This window comes from Thermobia domestica, chromosome 7 (assembly GCF_964235325.1).
Source record: "Thermobia domestica chromosome 7, izTheDome1.hap1.1, whole genome shotgun sequence".
Lineage (NCBI taxonomy): Eukaryota > Metazoa > Arthropoda > Insecta > Zygentoma > Lepismatidae > Thermobia > Thermobia domestica.
Window position 1 is genome coordinate 42568443 of NC_137460.1, and position 13761 is coordinate 42582203.

General features: G+C 37.2%; 1 protein-coding gene across 1 annotated transcript in view; it reads left to right on the top strand.

Annotated features, from left to right (window-relative positions):
* Nucleotides 1–13118, top strand: part of LOC145688860 (uncharacterized) — a 29550-nt gene extending 16432 nt beyond the window's left edge. The window contains exons 4-6 of the mRNA XM_081763028.1: nucleotides 2002–2137; nucleotides 5718–5863; nucleotides 12724–13118. Of these exons, the coding sequence (XP_081619154.1) occupies nucleotides 2002–2137; nucleotides 5718–5861 (280 nt within the window). The 3' untranslated portion in view covers nucleotides 5862–5863; nucleotides 12724–13118. The remainder of the gene's footprint in view (nucleotides 1–2001; nucleotides 2138–5717; nucleotides 5864–12723) is intronic.
* Nucleotides 13119–13761: the final 643 nt, after the last annotated feature.

The window sequence follows — 13761 nt, forward strand, 5'->3', positions numbered from 1 at the left end:
CATGTCCTTTATTTCTCATCATCACTGTCTCCTTTAGCCTGGCCGGTATAACCGTAGGATGTAAAACTCAAATATTTCATTTTTTCAAATCATAGACTATATTTTCAGACACTATGTGTTGCAGCCTTCCTTTGAATATTAGTATGAGGTAGAAGTCTAAGTGACGCGCCCCTGTCTCTAGACATTCAAAATATCTATTTGAAAGTTGCCTGAAATTTCCAAACTGACAAACAATCATTATTTTCCTGAAATTTCCATAATAAAGATTTTGTACAAGTCAAAATCACGAATATATTTAGAGAAAAACATTTTTTTTTTTTTTTTTGTTATTCGATTTTGTATATACGCATAAAATGCTCTTTGTTACGCAAAGATGAAGTAAATCTGGGTGAAATCAAATAGGATATTTTATCTTGAATATGGGGTAGAATTAAACGTTAGAAAGACAAAAGCCATGGTGATTGGAACGAAGCAGTCAGTGCCAAAGTTAGAAGTAGAAGGAGAGAAATTAGAACAGGTGACTAGTTTTCGATACCTGAGTAGTATTGTTAGTGCTAGCATGAAGTCTGATCGTGAAAACAAAGCAATGATAGGGCGGTTTCATTGGTTTCATCATATAAATCGATGAAAACTGGAAACATGTTATTTTTACAGTCTGTTTCCTAAACTGAGAGAAGGTGAAAGAAAAATTTTCAATTACTTTAGGATGTCTTTATCTTCGTTTGACGAACTGTTGAGTATAAAATGTGCATTTCATCAGAGTAATACCAAAATGAGAAAATGTTCAACTTCAAATACCGGTATATGTGTACATTTTTCTCCATTCCAACGGAGTTCACGCTCACATGTGAAGGGCTGTCATAAGACCGCTCGAGCCAGCTACTGGCGAGATGATCTGCATAGCAGCTCAGAGCCGCGACTCACTTGCACCGAAGTACATGTGTGAAAGCCAGCAGCGACAGCGCACGCGAAACGGCTCACAGGATCCTAGTGTGAAGGCTACCTTATTCGACCAGCCTTTTTTTTAAACAAGCAGCAGAGTCTGGTGTGCACCACGTGGAGGAGGTGTGTTTATACGGCGTAATATTTTTTCAGTTAATACTTAAATCGGAAGTAGTAGTAGACATGGGTGCCCGAAGAAAATTTTCTAGGGAGGCTTAAATCCCTGGTTTCTGTATTAAGTTTGGTATTTTTTATTTGTATTAAGAAAATCTTAAGAAATTTAATACATTTTCGAGAGCCAGGGGGAGGCTCGGGCCCCACTCTGCCCTCCCCTTCGAGCGCCCATTTTAGTAGATTTCTACCACTTCCGGTTTTAGTACAGAGATTGGAGAGCAGATGGAATATATTCTTGGAACGCTTGAGTGATTTGCAGAAATTGACTTCTCGCTATCTTTTGTTTTGTTTTTATTCTAGAGTGATCAACGTTAAAACAGGAAGTGGTTGATTTCTGTCACTTCCGGTTTGAATAAAGTTCTAAAAAAGAGAAGATTGTATTTATTCTTAGAACGCCAGATCGATTCAAAAAAGAAACGCTCGAAACTCGATTCAAAAAAGAAATATCCCCCCTGGGGAAATCTTTTGAGATCATCACTGGTTGTTGAGATTTTTTCTGTTTTCCGGACAGAGCAAGGATCTTATAAAATAGAGGATCTGCCCTTACAACAAAATCTTGAAGCCATACGTCACAGTTTCGCCACCCCTACTCTGCTCACTCCACCCAATAGGATCGCAATGTTTTGAGCCAACAAACATGGCGGAAACAAAAGTAGCCAATCAGACGATGGCGGAAACGAGAGTAACCAATCAGACGTGCCGATGCTCGGTTGTTTTTTGGCTTCATTATTTAATAGGATGAAGATATATATGGGCAGATCCTCTATTTTATAAGATCCTTGGGACAGAGACTCTTCAAGTGGTGCATCTACTCGTTTAGTTATATAAATGTCATTATGTTAGTACCCATCTGAAAATTGCTGCATATGTATGATCTTATTACAGGACTAAAGTAATTCTGGATAAGGAGATACGGCGTCAAACAGAGGACCTACGCGTTAAAAGAGAGGCCATTGTAAAGGCAAGAGAAAGATTCAAGGCGCAGATCAAAGATGCCAAACGAAGACTAGGTGATATCCATGTAAGTCGTTGATATTTCTTTTTTTTTTTATATGATCATGTGATAAATTTTGTACTTATCAGCTGTTTCTTACTGCTGAGTTGTAGCTATCAAGTTCGTATTGTATGAAGTTATTACTTACAATATCAACCCTCGCATCACGTAGGCATTTTTTGTAACGCGGACTCCCAAGGGGGTGAGTAATTTTGTATCTACCTTATAAGGGTCTTCACTACAGCGAAATTAAACTACCGCTAATTTTAAGAGTTTTTCTGTAATATCTTCAAAACAAATAAAAATATTCGAACAGTAGAAACGTAGTGAACTAGACAATGTGATTTTGGTTGTGATACCTTTATCACAATTTACCTATCTGCTTTTGGTATGCCGCTATTTAAAGACCCCCCCCCCCACACACACACAAATGCTAAATCTATCTACAGCTGCAAATCGAAAACAGATAGGTGAGTTGTGGTGACGGTATCACATGCAAAATAATATTGTCTAGTGCACTACGTTTTTGCTTTTCGAATATTTTTGTTTGTTTTGAAGATATTACAGAAGAACTCTAAAATTAGCGGTAGTTTAATTTCGCTGTAGTGAAGACCCTTAAGATTAAACATCTCGCAAAAGAAAGAAATTGGAAACTCTCACAAAGATCTACAGTGACTGAAGTGAACAGTACAGAGGATAAGACTAATAGCTATTTATTATAGGGATGGCCACAAAGTTCCGGTTCCGCGAGGAACCAGTTCTTGAAGATTCGGTTTTCAGAACTGGTTCCAGAACCGGTTCCAGACCTGGATCCGAAAAACCGGTTCCGGAACCGGATCTTCTAGAGCCGGATCCGTTCAGAGCCGAAAACCGGTTCTGGCCATCCCTAATTTGTTATGCTGCTATCTAGGAGTGACACTTCTAAATGTGTGTCACATCACTTTGTGCTCACTGACTTAAAATAGCAAATTTATGAGATACACTAACGTTCCATTTGCAACACCGTGAGGTATACGCTTTAGCTAAACATGTTGAACAATAATTTTCTTTCTCTCTTTCTTTTTTTCTTTTTTTACAATTTTAAAGAAACGATTAGAAGAATAATTATAAAAAAACATACTGAGGTGGGCACTAAGTATCCCCTCATTGCGAGGGTTAAATAACAGTAATTACATTCCACAGTAGTATTGGCGTTTAACGAAGAAACAAACAAAAAAGTAAAAGATTATGCATGTACGTACCAAATGGTAGATCTCATTAAGCATAACAAAATAATATGGGTGATTCTAAATTCTTATGCGTAGTTTTTGAAAAAATCGAGAGTGACTACTTTTTTGTATATCGAAATAGCCACGCCACCTATTGAAATGAAACTGATACTAAAATGAAATGAGAGCTCCCTCGTGGCTAAGCGGTTAGCGTACGCGCCTTTGGCGTGGGAGTCCCGGGTTCGGTTCCCGGCGGGAGCTCATGTGGTTCGGATTCCACATTAATCAGTAGGTCCACGTCTCATATAGCCTCGCTGCTGAAAGGGACGCTAAACTAAAATCAACTCAACTCAAATCAATAAAATGTAATGAAATCTTTCAGCTTAACATCCCACGCTTACGCTCTTTAGGCTAAGGTAGAGATGGATGGTTGAGGCAAATGAATGAATGATGGAACAATTAGTGGAATGAGGATGTGGAAGGAAACGGGAGTACCCACGAGGAAACCTGCAGACACGATGTTGTCCACTACAAACTTACTTGGCCGGGGATCGAATCAGGAATCCACCATACCAGAGGTAAGTACTCTGTCACTGATCCGCCGTGTTCCGCAAATTCATACTGAAAGTATGATCTCATCAAAATTTCGAAAAGGCCATATATCCACCAAAGTAAATTGTTGAGGAGAAAGGGAAAAAAAACTTTGAATTGCAAACTCGACGTGTACAATGGCATCGATGATATTGAGGCAATATTGTAAGATACGTAACATAATGTGACCAGACAATTTGATCTTTTCACAGGGGATGCGCGTTTCTTCCAACTCGTCACTACTTTGCACTAAAATGAAAATGTGGTAGGGATGGACATATGGCCTTTTCGTAATGATTGATTCAATTGTTGAAATGTTAAATCCAAATCAGTGATCGCCAAAAAGTCGATCACGAGCTACTAGTATAGTTTATTACAGAATATGTGAAGTGCAGTTAATGTGTAATATGATGATCACAGCGAGTTGGAAGAGTGGATGGTTTCAGTACAGAAGCTCCTGCCCTAACAGCACAATTACATAGCAGGCATATGCCTATCATGTTCCCTTAGGTACACGAGAATGTGTCCAGTATGTGCCTTATGTACCTCTGAGAGAGAAATCACATGAATGGCAAGTGATAGTCACAGTCTATGTTCGCCCCTAGGAACATGCCTGACATGTACCTGCGGAACGTGCCTAGTATGTTTCAGGTATGTTCCCCATGCCGTAAGTGTCAATAAATTACAAAATTACTCCCCCAAAATATGTTAAATCACCTATATGCGTAATATGTTTACATTAAGGCGAGTCTAAAAAACACATTAAACAAGTTTAAAAAAAGCGCACCCTAGGGTGGGCGCGAACCACCCATCTTTGGCTTACTAGGCGCGTGCTCTCCCAACTCTGCCACGGAGGCGATGGAGAGAACGTCGCTTGTAGAGGGATAAATTGTTGAGGTCTGTTGAATTTGGATAATCCGAGTGCTCCTTTAACCGCGTATATTCGACTATAACCGTTTGGGATCAGATAAAATCTGTTCTGCATGTAATGTTATAACAAAATGACGAGTGTCTATTTACTTTATTTCATGATTTTTCTATATTTACTTTCAAATGATCGGCCACAGTCGTCATCTAACAAAATTGATGCTTTTGCTGCTTCTAGTGCACCATCGCTTAGAAAAAGAAGCAACAAATCATCAAATGTGGGAGATGAATTTAGAACATCTAAATGGCGCATGCCTAACACATCTTGTGCTGTAAGGGTGGGTTGCTGATAGATTCATTGTTCCATTGTGCTCTGCACTTCTTAGTCCTAGGTGAACGGTAACCTTTCAGTAACTTTTTAAAAGGATAAAGAACTGGGAGACACATGGGAAGATTTCAAGGGTGAACAGAGGATGATTGAAGATTTCCCATCGAAATGTTTTCAGCTGGTCTAGAATCTCCTTGGCCACATGCGGCCTAGCGTTATCCTGGAGTAACACTATCTCGTTCGAGAGCTTCTCACTGCGCATGCTTGTTTAACAGTTTAAATTTCTGAAGCATGCACGGTTATTGCACAAAGAAATTGGGCAACAGCTCGTTGTGCTGATCTGGAGGAATCCATAATGCACCTCACTGCGCAAAACAATTTTCTCCAACTACGGAAACCGTTCACTACGAATGTAAATTGGGAATTAACCCACCCATCTATCGTAAAACATATTTCGCCATTTCGATTAGATTCTACCCTGTTACAGGCAAAGTATCCTTTTCACTTGGGCAATCCATATACATCATAAAGTTTATAACTCGAAAAGACCAAGGAAGAGAAAGGACAGCCTCTTTGTATTTTGTTGTTATTTGTCTTTTAATTTTTTTTGCAGCGTGAACTCGATCGTGTCAAAGCTGAATATGCACTAATCCAGGAGCAAGCAGCCCAAGCAGCAGGAGCCAATGGTGGACAAGGACAAGGGCAGGCACAAGTTCAACCAAATCATCTGTGTCCCATCTGTGGCCACCAATTTTAAAGGTAACTGTTAATTTTCTTGTACAATCAAAGAAAAATAAGATATACGTAGTTCGCACAAACAAAGGAGGACACCTTGTGGAATTATATAGCATTTAATTTCATAGTAACTGTATGGCCCAGAAAGGATTTAAGTCAACTAGTTGGCGATTTTAGTTGGTGAATGTGGTCGTCTTGACTGGAATTCCACTATTTCTCCAACATCATACTGGGTTTTCTCAACGATCATCAAAGTGCTGATTAGATCTACAGCTGCTTGACCTTGGTGAAACCGGCAGACCAGCGCGACTGGGGCTTTGGCTTTTAAAATATAGCTCAAAACTCCAATTTATAACATTCTAATACATTATGATTAGAATGATTTACATTCTAATATTTGACTATTGAGGCTCTTTAATTTATATGCCTTACCTAGGCTCATTTTGGAACGAAATTTAGGCGCTAAAAGGGAACAAGGACTACTTATTAAACCAGACAATGTTTCAACAAGGAACAGAAATAACAACCAATCTAAAGGCAGATTGTAATGCGGAGGCGCAACAAGATAAATTGAAACAAAAATGTTTCTTTTGTATCAATGTAAATTAGATAACTTTACACGATAATGTTTTCCTGCTGGGCCAGTGGCGTGGTCCTGCAATCAGGCTCTCTTAGAGATGAAATAATGTGGTATTCTGTGAGGGTTGATCTTGAATAATAGTCTGTAAACTCGCCTCTGCGTCGAATTCTAGCCTCAATTGTGGTTCGAAGTTTCTTGTCCTCCATAACGTTAGCGTTCCATTAGGACGTAAAAGCACGAAACTTCAACTCAACCGTAATTTCCTACAGGGTGCTCCAAAATAAATATCGAGGTTTTAAGGCTTTTTGTAGTATTTACATTAAAGTACAATTATAAATAATACATCAAAGGAAAGAGCAACTCAAACATTTTTTTGCTCCAAGTGTTCAATATAAGCTCCATTCGTCACACGGCGCACATCGAGTAAATAAGCGAGTTCTTTCCAAATCTTGATCAGTGTGTTTGGAGTAATTATTGCAACAGCATCTTCAATCCTCTTTCTTAAATTTCTCAATCTCCTTAAAATTGTCCACACAGACGTCACTGGAATTGCCAATTCACAACTAGCATTCCGATTGATTTCTTGGGGTTACGCGTGAGACTCTCTCACTCGTTCAACACGGTTTTCAGTCACTCTTGATCACCCCGCACTCTTCCATTTGCACAGACGGCTGGTGTTTTCAAACCGATGATACCATCTACGGATGATATTACCACTTCGTACATTCAATTGAACTTAATACGTAAACCACGTTGTACTGTAACTACAGATTTAGTCTTTGCAAATGTAAACATAAAAAAAGCTTTTCTGCTCACTAGTCGCCATCTTCAGCGCTTTCTAACGGCAGACAGAAGAAACAGTGCATACGCACCCGTGTGTACAAAACTGTTCAAGTTGCTCTTTCATTTGATATCTTGTTTATAATTTATTAATAAAAGTTAATTGTAATTAATACTACAAAGCCTTAAAATCTCGATATTCATTTTGAAAAACCCTGTTATCTCTGTGTGTGATTTCGATATTCTTGCCTTAAAAAACAGGAGTAGAGTGATGATATAATTTTCAAATTGATTTTGGCGTGTTGCATGTGAAGTCAAAGAGCCATCTGCAACTTACCACATCATAGATAATGTTATTCTACAATAGAAAATATGAATCTAAAGAATTTTCAGTGTTGCCATCCATAGAAATTACAGTGTTGCCAGAATAACATTTCCCTCAAAATTTAAGTTAAGGCAGCGACTAGAAGAACGAACTCAACTGCATTTGATAAAGTATCATGTTGTTTTGGTATCTTGTGAACTAATTTTTATATAAGATTATTATTTAATTTTAATAACTGTATGTTAAAACTATTTTGTTTATTACAAACTAAATACAACTATTATTTGAAAAGTAGTTCACAGGATTCCAAGACAACATGATACGTAATCAAATGCAGTTGAGTTCGTTCCTCTAGTCTCTGCCGTAACTTAGATTTTGGGGGAAATGTTATTTTGGCAACACTGTAATTTCTATGGATGGCAATATTTAAAATTTTTCATGTTCATATTTTCTGTTGTAGAATAACATTATCTATGATTGTGGTAAGTTGAATTTCATGATCTCCTTTCACTTATGAATAAACAAGCGAAAGAAAAATGGCAAATTTTATGTTATTTTTAGTATGTCAGGCTCTTAACGTCCCACGGTTATGTCTTTTAGACTAAAGGAGACAAATGGTTAATGAAAGTGATTGATTATGAAGGAAACGGGAGAACCCCGAGAGATCCCATGGACAAATGTTGTCCACCATGAATTCACATGGCTTGAGATTGTGACAGGGACTTCTATCACAGAGACGTCGTGTACCTCTAGAAGGAAGGAAGGAAAACAGTTTCCATTTGTGCTTAATTGAAGCAGGTATATTGTTAGTGATCTTAGACTGGTACGGTAGATAAGGGTCCTGAAATTTTATAACATTACTGTAACTGATAGTTGATAAGTACCTCAAAAATTGTGAAGTTAGGTTAATTGCTGGTAAAAAATAGCTCTTAAGCCTTTTAACAGATAATATATAATCAACAGTGATGTTGCAGAAGGCCTATTTTGGCACTAAATTTTCACACACACACACACATATATATATATATATATATATATATATATATATATATATATAAAAGATTGGTGGATGCCCCTACATCAAGCACATTGTATGAACTGAATAATTGCATTTAGCTTTCAAGACAGAACATCTCGTCATCAGAGTGACGGAGAATGAAGAAAGACATAATAATAATAATCAAAACATATAACTGGTTCGTTTATACGTACTTTTTCTTGGCTTCATTCTGACAACGAGACTTCAGTCTTCAAAACTAAGTGTCTCTATTTGGTGATTTGAATGCCTTCATTGTTTTTATTTTGCTTTTTTAAAATTTATTTTATGACTACCTTCGAATTAACTAAATAACGGGTCTCTTCGTTAAACGTATTGCATTTAATTCTTTTCTATTAAATATTCCACTGTGACTGTCTGAAAAATTTCTATCGCATAAGTACCATTAATATCTTAGATTAGCTAGTTACCATGTATAAAACATCGCTTTGTTGGAAGAGAACAAATTATTTCTCTTGTGAACTTGACTGTACAACATTAATTTTGAAAAATACTGGCTTTTATAGGAATTTCAAGTAATTTAAACTAGCTGTTCTTAAAAAATATAAAATATAATATAAATTGAGACTGGCAAATGTATCGGCAATGTCTTGCTAAATTTAAACCTTATCTCCATTACGAGAAATTTTAAACTACAATATATAAATGATTGTCACAGTCTTAGAAACTCCGTAAATTCATAATCAATAATTGAATACATGAAAGAATCAAATACTGATGCTGCGTTATGGTTTACTATATATCAGAATGTTAATATTGTATACAGATGGTTAAAGAGTAATGGAAACACATGAAGTGAAAATACGCCAGGTGTCTGGGTTGGCAACGGTCTTGTGGAGACCGCAGCGCCCAGCTGTTAATAGTGATGTGTTAGGGCAAACTCCTTAGACTGCTACGTGAGTAGCAGGAGAAGTGCCGTGTGCAGTGAACTGAGCTTGGTTTTCAAAGAGGGCAAAATGTTGGGGCTCAATTATGTGATACAAACGTGACGAAAGTGGCATGTATGTTGGATGTTTTGCGAGAGACAATATTCAAGGTGACAATGGCCTACAAAACCCATGGTAAAACGTCATGAGCAAAGAAGAACAGTCGTCTGATGAAAATCCTCCGTGACAGGTCCCGCCAAGTGTTAAAGCGGATTGTCACTCAGAACTGTCGTGCGTCTACGGTGCAAATGACGGCAACACTTTCCACGGCTTGTGTCGACAGTCACAGTCCGCCGAAATTTACATGACATGGTCACACGTTCTTACAGATTGTGCCAAAATTGTTACGAGGTTTTACAAAGCTGTAACAACGCATTGCTAGAGGATTGATACAATTAACGTACGGACGCGCTTACGAATTGATATTTAGTATTACATTCATATGTGTGCAGTAGCGGTCATTACATAGGACGACCCGGACAACCGCTCTTAGCTCTGCGCTTCAGAATGATACTCTTTTTTTTTTTTTTTTTTTTTTTAAATAAGGACAACAGACTGCAACATTCAATAAGAATCTGAAACTTAGAAAATCCCAGAATAGTCAAACTGGCCATAGTTCAACAAGTAGCCCACCTGCAAGACACCAAGACATATACCATAGATAAATATATTCCCATTATTCCCTCTATCTAAATGTTTAGTGTATTAGTGAATATCGTTGCCCTTCCAAGTCTTCTTGTAGTATTCCTGCAGGTCAGTACCCTTCAGGGAAGTACTCTGTGACGTCATCAGTACACGGTTTTTGAACTCCGAGGAACCTAAAAAAAACTTAACCAGAGGATTCAGCTGCCGTAAGAATTTGGTGTGAGATTTTAGAAGAAGCGTTATCAGCCAAGTGAAGTGAATTATGTCGAAATAATAGCAACTTCATGTACTGAGCAAAGGCCTTGTACTGTGTACCCCCGAGAGCTTTTATTGAATTTAGCGTTTTAAGAATAGGTATCATGTTCTGTGTTTGCCCTCCATTCAAACCGAAAATGGCAGGAATTAACTACTTCCGGTGTTAATATTTATCGTTATAGAGTAAAAACGGTAGTATACAGCCAGAAGTGGTTTTCTCTTAGTTATTCTAGCTATAAATGTTTATTTTGTCACTTGCATTTTTTCTTTCGGGCAATTCAAAGTTGTCTTCCCGTACTATTATACAGTTAGGGATAGCTGGCATCTAACACATAGTTGCACGTGCTGTGAGCAAAATGAAGGGAAGGGTTAGTTGTTTACCAGTCACGGCAGTACTTTTTCACGTTGTTTCTAAGCAATCAAGGTCACTGTTTCCACTGTTGTCAGTAGTTAAATGTTGAATTCTTGTCAAATATTCCAAGTACTGATAGTTTTGTTATTTTGAAAATCATACATTACGACTCATCCTATCATATTATTACGATTATAGAATTACGAATTGTTAAACGTACTAAGTTTGCCGCCGGATCTTCTGTCTCTAATGTTCTAGAGCCTTCGCCAACAGTCTCTCAAACGCATCACGTGTTCTGTCCAACTGCACAGTAAACGTTGAGATGAAGTGATCCTGGTACGCAGGGGCAGACCAAGAGCTTAGTAACCCGAGCGACTGGCCGGGGCGCCAAAACGAGCCTCAAAAAGTAAATTTTATAACGTGTTTTCTAATGACTTTTTTGGTTTATATTCTTGTAAAGTAGCGTCAGTTACATCATCTTTTTCCATTCCACCGTGGAAGAAGAGAGTTTCATATAGGACTAGGGGAGGCGCCAAAAAACCACTTGGCCTGGGTGAAAATTTTGCAGTGATCTGCCCCTGTTGGTGCGATTTTCTCTCGAGGACCTTAATCTCATACATTCTTATTTAGGCATCAACCGTCTGTATCTTGAAGACTGTCTTATTTCTCTGAGAATGACCGTGTATCATTCCTTCGAGAATGTTCTGAATGCTCAGACCTAAGAGAATGTTTAGGTTTACCTAACAACATTTTTATAACAGCCTGGTTTCTAGGAATCAATCCTCGCCTTTATTAGATATACAGTATTTGCTGTTTTACCTAAGTATTAGTTACTAAATTTACATTATATTACATTATTTAGATATCTTTTTAAGGTCTTACGTTTTTTATTAGTGTTTTATTTTAGAAGCCCATTTTTTGAACAATATGAGACTCGTTGGTTTTTCGTAACGGAGAGAAATGGCCTCCCTGTTTATACACCATCAAACACCTTCAATGATTTTTTAAAATTTGAATTGTGATTTCCAGAAGGCAGTTTTGGACGTAAACAAAATTCTTAGCAGCAAAGTGTTTGAAAAGTCAGTTGGAAGATTCATCAAAAGGTCGAATTCTTCTAAAAACCGAGAATGTATTTGTACAATACTGATTCATTTTGGTTTTAGGTTATTTATGACACAAGTCACTATATAAAAACTGGACTGTAAGTATTTAAAATAATATGTCACTATTGCTTCGGCTATACAAACAAACAACCCAGTGTCACCACAAGCCTGCACCTTGGCCCATACACATCACCATCGAAGCTTTCACACACTAACTTCTTTCTTTTCAATGTTACCAGGTGTTATGTTCTAATATAACACATTCAAACAAAATATACTATAGTGATCGCGAGGACTCGTGAAGCTTGACCTACATCTACCAATTTCACCACCCAGTAGAACGTGAGGGTGTGTTCCGGTCGTCAACTCTACCCATGAAATTGTGCCAGTGTCGTCTCTCACGCTATACAGAGAGCATCTCCTGAGGGTATAGTGTTGTCAGATAGCTGCTAAGTTTCGTTTTGTTATTATTGTTATTTAATTCGAGTTATTGTTTGTGTTCGTGTTATAGATCTTAAAATGCTTTTTTTTTTTTTTTTTTTTTTTTTGTCGATCATTTGCCATTTTCTAGGTTTGGCAACATTGTTGGTGTACTTCTGCTGTTACACTTTTTCGCTAGTGCGTGTTCGTAAACCAGCTCCACGAACCATACCGAATTTTTCCGATGCATTACACGTGAGAGAAAACAGTTCTAAGATTGGTGTAGAGCCTAGGCTTCACGAGTTGTCGCGGCCACTATAAAATTACATAAAACCCAACACAGTACACCTCATCACAGAAGTGTAACATATTTTTAAAAAAATGTGAATTTGTCCCTATAGTCTTTTACGAGATACTAAAGTTATTATTCTTATTTTGCAGGTAGGCCCTGCTCGTTTCAAAGGATTTCTGTTTTCAAAAAATGAAAATTCGTATCGTTCTTCTGATCAGGCTATTGTGAAGAAATGGTTAAGACTTTTAAATAAATAATAAAAGAAAATTGGAAAGTCGTCCATCGAAGATTAATATTTTATATTCTTTTGTTATGTGCCCGGAGGATATGAACACTGATTATTTCGATCCATGAGGAATATACAAATATTAACATGTGTTTTTTACTCATTTGCATGATGTATTTTAGTGAATAATGATGAATGAATGTACTTATATTTTAGATCAATGTATTTTTTTGGTACTTTTTATCTTTGTATTGCTAAACCTTATGGACGCTAATAATGTAAAGCAATTTAGTGATGCCAATAAAAGCATTAATTATACTGTATGTTTTTTTTTTTTGTGTGTGTGTGAATTTTAAGTTAATATTAATTCTATTGTTACATTTTTATACTGTATTTTTTTGTGAATTTTAAGTTTAATATTCTATTGTTACATTTTTTAGCAGAATATTACATTTAACTTTTTTTTTAAACAAAATACATTCTCACGGTAAAGTAGAGGTGCAAAGGCTTGAAGTTTATTTTATTTTATTTTATTTTATTTATTTATTTATTTATTTATTTATTTTTTGTGTCTGGGAGATTTTGGGCTTTTTGTTTTTAATTTTCAGTTTTAACGAAGAAATAACAGAGTGTTTTCATTATAGCACGAAAAGACTTGAGTGCACAGCAGACCCGTAGCCAGCCCAAAAATTTGGGGGGGGGGGCTGAAGTTAGGGGGGCCGATCCAACCATATTACCACATTATAGTTCATTTGCAAGCCTACCGTGAAAATTGTAGGGGGACCAGCCAAAATTTAGGGGGTCCCGGCCCCCCTAGACCCCCCTGGATACGGGCCTGGTGCACAGTGTACAGAGAATTACGGTAATCAAGAAAAAAAGTCAAAATTCAAAGGGAAAAGGTCATTCGATAGAGAGAAAAGAAGAGGCAGTTCGGTTGATTCAAGGGGTTGTTTAGTTCCAA